General features: G+C 47.8%; 1 protein-coding gene across 1 annotated transcript in view; it reads right to left on the reverse strand.

The window, feature by feature from the left end:
* Positions 1-2069: 2069 nt before the first annotated feature.
* The window catches only part of CCNY (cyclin Y), a 206861-nt gene continuing 201209 nt past the window's right edge, over positions 2070-7721 (reverse strand). Inside the window, exon 11 of the mRNA XM_037740976.1 lies at positions 2070-4761. Within this exon, the coding sequence (XP_037596904.1) occupies positions 4643-4761 (119 nt within the window). The 3' untranslated portion in view covers positions 2070-4642. The remainder of the gene's footprint in view (positions 4762-7721) is intronic.

The following is a 7721-nucleotide window of genomic DNA, read 5'->3' on the forward strand; positions in this document are numbered from 1 at the left end:
TTCATTTTGAGGTTATCACTGCTGAGGACAGTGACAGACAGGACCTTTAGCCCCTTCACATATGCAAACCTAGTAAGAAAAGCTAACAGGAAAACCAGGCAGGGAGCCCGTGACTTGGAAGCGCAAACTCCAGTCCCACCACGGCGACTGCAAACACTCCGGGGCAGCCCCCCAGCCCTGCTTGGGTGCAGCAGCTCTAGCAGGGTACTGCATTCAATAAGCAAGTCAGCACCTTCATCAGGCTGTTTGCAGGCCTTGCCATGAAGCCCATGCAGCTTAGGACGTAACACCCTGGGAGGGTGAGGCAAGAGGAGCGCTTGAAGCCAGGGTTTGACCAGCGTGGGCAACGAAGCAAGACTCCCCCTTTCTACAGAAAATTTAAAAATAAACTAGCCTGGTCGTGGTGGTGGCTCACACCTGTAACCCCAGCACTTTGGGAGGCAGAGGCAGGTGGATCACTGGAAGTCAGGAGTTCAAGGCCACCCTGGCCAACATGGTGAAACTTCGTCTCTACTAAAAATACAAAAATGAGCCAGGTGTGGTGGCGGGGGACTATAGTCCCAGCTACTCAGGAGGCTGAGGCAGGAGAATCACTTGAACCTGGGAGGTGGAGGTTGCAGTGAGCTGAGATTGCACCACTGCACTCCAGCCTGGGTGTCAGGGCAAGACTTCATCTCAAAAAAAAAATTAAAAATTAATTAGCTGGCCATGGTGGCACATGGGAGGCTGAGACTAGGGAGGCTGAGGCAGGAGGATCACTTGAGCCCAGGAGTTCGAGGCTACAGTGAGCTAGAATTGTGCCACTGCACATCAGGCAGGGTGACAAAGCGAGACTCGTTTCAAAAAAAAAAAATCTAAAACCCAAGTTACGTATCATTTTTCAATCTCAGCACAAGGGCATGTATCTTGTTTCCTTCACTTTTTCAACAAGGGTGGGACCTGATTATGGCTGACTTTTCAGATGATTAACGTCTTTCAGACTCAAGACGCTGACGCCAGTGACATCCAGGGAGAGAAAATGATTTCAGACAAAACAGAGCATCCATATGAAGGGGCCAAGTTCTACTGGGTCTCTATTGTGCAACCTCGCAATTGCTGGTGTAGGTCTCATACTTCCGTGAGTCGATCAAGAACACAGGGCTAGTACCACTTTCTGCCACTGCCCTTGCAAAGAACTGGTTCAATGAGCATCCATAAACCTCTTGAATTTTATCTCAATATAATAACAAAAAATACAGCAGGAAGGCAGGAACTATTTTGTTCTATATATGTATTTATTTAACATTTATTAAATACCTACAATAACCAGGAATCATGTTTTTTAAAAATTTCAAATCTGGCCTGGGCATGGTGGCTCATACCTGCAATCCCAGTACTTTGGGAGGCTGAGGTGGGCAGATCACTTGAGGTCGAGTTTGATGCCAGCCTGGCCAATACGGTGAAACCCCATCTCTACTAAAACTATAAAAATCAGCCAGGTGTGGTGGCAGGCACCTGTAATCCCAGCTACTCAGGAAGCTGAGGCAGGAGAAGTGCAGTGAGCCCAGATCACGCCACTGCTCTCCAGCCTGGGCAACAGAGAGAGACTCTGTCTCAAAAATAAATAAATTTCAAATCTGTAAAATATGGCCCCAGGAAGCAGCAGGACAAGTTAAAATCATTCACTCTCCAAATTCTGCTTTGCAGCTTAGCTTAAAGGAAACCTAAGATGGAGATGCTCTGGCCAAGCCCTAGAGAAGGCAGACAAAGAGCCAGCCCAGAAGAGGGGCAGGATGGGTGCCAACGCCTCTGGCCTCACCTCGTGCATGAAGGCATGTTCTGATCTTGACAGGATTTCTCATCTGCCCTCCAATTTGGTTTTAAACACCTGACTTCTTTCCCTTTTTCTAAGTTAAAAAAAAAAAAAAAAAAAGTAAAACAAACCAAAAAGATTCTTCAGGGTATTTGTTGTCCCAATGACTTTGTTGTTTAAATGAAATCTAAAATTGAAGTCAACAAATTGTGTGGTTTCCTTCATCCTTCATTAATGACAAAAACTCTCCATTCAAAAACTACACTAAGACAATGTATTCCTCAATAGTAATCCAGCTTTAATGGTAGAGCATTAATTCGCCTTACAAACAAATTACAGTCACTATGATTTATCAATAGGTACTGTACTGGTTTTGTGTTTTCTTTTGGCAAACTTTGCACAAATCAGAGAAGAAAACATAACTATTCATCATCATGTAGAAAAAGAAAAGAAAATGAACCTCAAGTATCTACCTATGTGTCAAGTGATTCATCCTGCCAGTAAAACTAAAATCTACACTTACAGCAGAGTTTTAAACATCCCTAGTGCAAGAAACATAACCAATTCATACAGATCAATACTAATTAATGAATATGGAAACTTTTCCTATACAGAGGTAGAGTCCAGGGCACAGGCTAAAACAGTATTCAGTAGTCTAAACAAGACTGAGTCAGGTTTTATGGAATCCACTTTAAATTTTAGGTATCAGACTGTATGTACATACATACAATAAATAGACTATACAATTTTTTAAAGTAGTTTAATAAACTCCACAAAATAATAGCAGATGCATTGAAATATTTACATAATTTGATTTTCAAATCTCTCATTCAAATAAAAGGGATAAAAATAAAATTTCTGCTATTAAGGCAGCAGAACCTCTTTCCTGAAATGGATCGGTAAAATAAGATACTTCACTTGAGAGGAACTAATTTAAGAGGTATTCATATTCAGCTAAGAAAATACATCCCTTTTTCAGCTATATAGATTAGGGAATATAAAATGATATTTTCTACATTTTTAGACCTGTATTTAAAGTTCTAAATTCAACTCTGACTTGAAGAGAGAAGCTGATTTTGGTACCCATACAGAGTAGATCATCACAATTACAATGGAAAGATAATTAACATTTTACCTTCTGTTTGCTTGCTTTTGAAAGTTTGGGTCAGAAAGGCTGTGATAATTCTGGCCCAAACAGGTATGCTTGTACCTGACACAAATTTCACCAGCACCTGACACTTTTGGCTTGGTGTTTTTGGGATTTTGACTTTCTGAGTCCCTTCCATTTCCAAATCGTGTTTCACGGAGAGCAGGCAATGTCTGGGGATCAGGTGTATGATTCAAGACTAATTAAGATGCCAAAGTTTTCCAAGCTCACATGGGAAGAAGGTGAAACACAGACCTGCTGCTGCCACTGGCCTCCCGGAGACTTGAAAAGGGAAACAACTCAGAAACCTGTCACTGAGACCTAAGAAAATATGCAAAAACCCAAAGCATCGTATATGAAAGTGACGCACACTCTCAGACTTCAGATCAAATTCGCTATTTCATATTCCATCATTACCTCTTTTATTTTACTTGACATGAAAGATTCTTACTGAGCCCATAAGGAAATCAGGGATCATCAGAAAATGAAAAAGTACGGTCATAATTAATGAAGCATAAACCTTCACAGTTTGAATTTTGTAGAACTTCTCTAAGCACCCACAATGAAAATGCCAAGTTGTTTTTTTATTCAATCATTCTGTGAAAAATACCTCAGTAAATAGTTAACATTTTTCCTTCAATGATCTTCCCACTGGAATACCCAACCCATCCTTGTTTTTTTTTTATTTTAGATTTTTAAAAAATTTTATACAAATAGACTAACTTCGATTTAAAGTAAACATATAAAAATTGAGAAGAATATTGCTTGCAACAATGGACTCGTAAGGAGAGGAATGAATCAGGCAGGGGTACAAAGAAATGGCTCCTACTCGGCTTCAGGCCACGCCCAGCACTCTGGAGAAGGCTCCGGGGACACCCTCCGCTGCACAGCGTCCTTCAGCCCACAAAGTCTGACTGATTTTGTAATGACAACTTCAGGCCAGGAAAAAAACAAATGCAAGAAAATCGGAAGGCACAAGCACCCATGTGATCTAGAATGTTCTTGGGGTGAGTAGTAAGGAGGGAAAGGGGTCCTTTTGGTTCAGCACTACAGTCAAGTTACTTTCGCCATTGTTGAAGAAAAACGGTATAAAATAAGGGTGTACAGAAATGGAACGAGCACAGCCCACTGGTGAGGAAGAAAGCTCAGAAGACAGCGCGCAGAAATAGTGCGGAGAGAAATGACCAGTACTATTTATTTGGAAGTCTGCGCCATGGTGGGTACAAACTACATTCCCTGCTCTGTGGGACCAAAACCAAAACAGGGCAAAAACAAATGAACAAAAATCCCCCATCCCAAAAAAGCAGCAGAAGGAATGCAAGAAGTCTTACAGGACACGCTGGCCCAGCCCCGGGTGCAGCCGGCTCCGCAGCCACCGCCCCCACGGGGACGCCAGAGGGCCGGGCCGCTTAACCATCTTCCCTGCCTCTCCGCGCCTTCCCGTTCCCTTTATTCCCTCCTCCAGGATTCCAGGCCGCTTCCTCCACGAGGGGAGCGCCGCTGCTGACAGCGGGGAGGCGAGCCGGGATCTCCAGGGCACGGACACGTCCTCCAAGCCTCGCTGCGCGGGCGCTCATCCAGGCAGCCGACGGAGCTATGCGGTAAAAAAGGAAAGAAAAAAAACCAAACCCACCCCAAGTCTGTCTTTTCTCAAACTAAACGAGAAACTAAGGGATGGTGCGGCCTCCGGCGGGCCTCCACGGTTAGGAGATGATGGCCGGGCACCACCGGGGCAGAGTCAGGTTGTCCGCACTGGCTGAGCGCTTCCTCGCGGATCTTCTCAGGTCCTTGTACTTGTCCTCGCAAAGGCGCGAGATGGCCTGAGGGGCAAGAGAGACAGTGGGGTCAGGACGGGCCACACATCTGGACCGTGGCTCACTCGTCCCGGGCGCCGAGGGCCCTGCATGCCGGACACGCAGAGCCCCTGCCCCGCGGGGCTCCGGCCACCAGCGCAGCTCTCTGCCGGCCGCAGGGAGACAGGAAGGGAGTGTAGACTCCGCTCGTTTCCCAAGAGCTCCCACTCTGAGAAGACTCTCAGAATGTGAAATAACGACAGCGCCGCCCCACAGGCGGCCCGACTGGGGTCAACAGTGTCGCCACCTCGGCGTGTTGGACTGGCCCTGCCCACGCGCTCGCTGTTTCCAGTCCTTGGCGTCCTCACCTACATGCAGGGCAAGAACGGCAGGGCTGGCGTGAAGCACGGGCGCTTGGACCTGAGCCTCGCAGGGAGGAGAGCTTGGCCCCCGGCGGCGAGGACAGCTGCAGACCGCCAGCTAGGGACTCAGCAGAAAAGCATGGAGGACCTGCGTCACCTCTAGAGGTTGCCAAAAGAGGGACCCAGGGTGGATCGATCACAGAAATATAAGATGTGGAGATAAGCCACATTTTGTTGATGAGGATGGGGGGCGTGGTACCCCGGCGACGACTCTCCAAGAGCCGCCGCTGGGTATGGCTAGAACTGGCTGATGGCAAAGGCTGAGCCCGCTTTTCCCTGGAGGGGATGGTCTGGGTGGTGGAAAGGTTTTGATTTGGAGAAGAGAAAGAGCAGCCTTGTCAGGACATGACTGGCCTTTTCTCCTGCCCTGGTGAACCCGAAGGGCCCGTGGCACAGCAGCCCCAGAAGCAACCGAGCTCTTCCTTCTCGGCACTAGGAGAAATCTAACAGAGGGAACAGCAGCCTGACTCCACCAACCTGGGCCTGTGCTCTCAGGGCAGCTGACCCGGAGCCTCAGATATTCTCAGCAGAGAACACAGACCCGCTTCCCTGCAGGGCTGCGGAGCTGCCAGGAGCTCTGGCTTGTCTCGTTGGCACTGCAGCAGCCGCTGGAGCCTAGCTGCACACGAAGGGGACCAGGGACTACAGCACAGGCTGAGGGGGGCCACGCTCTCCGGGAAAGCGGGATTCTATCTCACATTGTGCTCACCAAGGTTTCACCACGTTTGCCTTGCAGCAAATCCTGCAGAGGGAGGGTTTTCCATTTGTCCCCTCGAACAGATGAGAACTGGGGGACGGGGTGGGCTTTCCATTCTAAAGGCCAGCACACAATCACAGAAGCATGGCCGAGTTCTAAAACTCTCACTGGATTTTTATTTCTAATCCAGTGCTAGGCATCCAGTCTTTTCTATGGTTTACTAAGTTTACTTCTTGGGATTAACATATTACTTTTTAAATTTTTATTTAATGTTTTTCTTTTGTAAGCATGTAATCCGTAAGAGCTCTCTTCTCCCAGCTCTAGCCCACGGTGTGGCCAGGCCGTCATGCTGCCACACCAACCCTGCACTGAGTGATGACATCCTGTCTGGGAAGGACAGTGCCTGGGCAGCATGAGGACCTCCGGGTCTCATGAGCTGGGGACATTGTGCCTCCACCACTCAGAAAGGCTCTGTGGGATGAGACCAAGGCAGGATTGGGACAAAGGTGCAGAGGGGAAAGGCTGGGGCACACTCTCTCTGGAGGAGGGGTCTCTCCCCAGGGATCCTGCTTAATTACCACCCCACCCCTTCTCCTCCTGCCAAAAGCTCAGGTGGGAAGAGCCTGGTGAACATATGAGGAGGAAGAGCCACATATAAATATGCTGTGAGGAGACCCAAAGTTACACAGCTCAACAATGACGGCCCGAAAACCAGACCAAGACCAGCTGGGCACGGTGGCTCGCGCCTGTAATCCCAGCACCTTGGGAATCCAAGGCTGGGGGATCACGAGGTCAGGAGTTCGAGACCAGTCTGGCCAACAAAGTGAAACCATGTCTCAACTAAAAATACAAAAAATTAGCCAGGCGTGGTGGCATGCGCCTGTAATCCCAGCTACTCGGGAGGCTGAGGCAGGAGAATCATGTGAACCTGGGAGGCAAAGGCTGCAGTGAGCCGACAGTGTGCCACTGCACTCCAGCCCAGGTGATGGTACAAGACTCCATTTCAAAAAAAAGAAGAAGAAAACCAGACCCAGACCGATAGTTCTGCCCCCAGCTCTAACTGGGCTATGGAAAAAGTAGATTGAAAACAAAAAATCAAAAGCAGAATCAAGCCTTTTTGGATTCCCAACTGTTAATATCATCTGGCAGCTTTTTCCTATAAAGGCACGTGCTGGGAAATAACTTTTTGTGGGGCTTTTATTGTGGAAAATGCTTTTTAGGGGGGCTTATGATTTTTTTTAAACCTATCTATAAAGATAAGGGTCTTAAAAAATATTTGATTTCAAAATAGAACTGAGGCGGGCAGATCATGAGGTCAGGAGTTCAAGACCAGCCTGGCCAACCACGGTGAAACTCCGTAAATACAAAAATTATCTGGGCATGGTGGCATGCGCCTGTAGTCCCAGCTACTTGGGAGGCTGAAGCAGGAGAATCACTTGAACCTGGGAGGCAGAGGTTGTGGTGAGCTGAGATGGCGCCACTGCACTCCAGCCTGGGCAACAGAGCAAGACTCTGTCTAAAAATAAGACTCCATGCTTATTAAGTATAAAATGATATTAAAGGGGCTATTAAAAATATGAAGCGGTTGGCAGGGCATGGTGGCTCACGTCTGTAATCCCAGCACTTTGGGAGGCCAAGGCGGGTGGATCACCTGAGGTCAGGAGGTCGAGACCAGCCTGGTCAACATGCTGAAACCCTGTCACTACTAAAAATACAAAATTAGCTGGGAGTGGTGGCACATGCCTGTAATCCCAGCTACTCAGGAGGTTGAAGCAGGAGAATCACTTGAACCCGGGAGGCAGAGGCCGCAGTGAGCCGAGATTGTGCCACTGTACTCCAGCCTGGGTCACAGAGTGAGACTCTGCCTCAA

Source organism: Cebus imitator, unplaced genomic scaffold (genome assembly GCF_001604975.1).
Source record: "Cebus imitator isolate Cc_AM_T3 unplaced genomic scaffold, Cebus_imitator-1.0 Scaffold92, whole genome shotgun sequence".
In the NCBI taxonomy this organism is placed as follows: Eukaryota; Metazoa; Chordata; class Mammalia; order Primates; family Cebidae; genus Cebus; species Cebus imitator.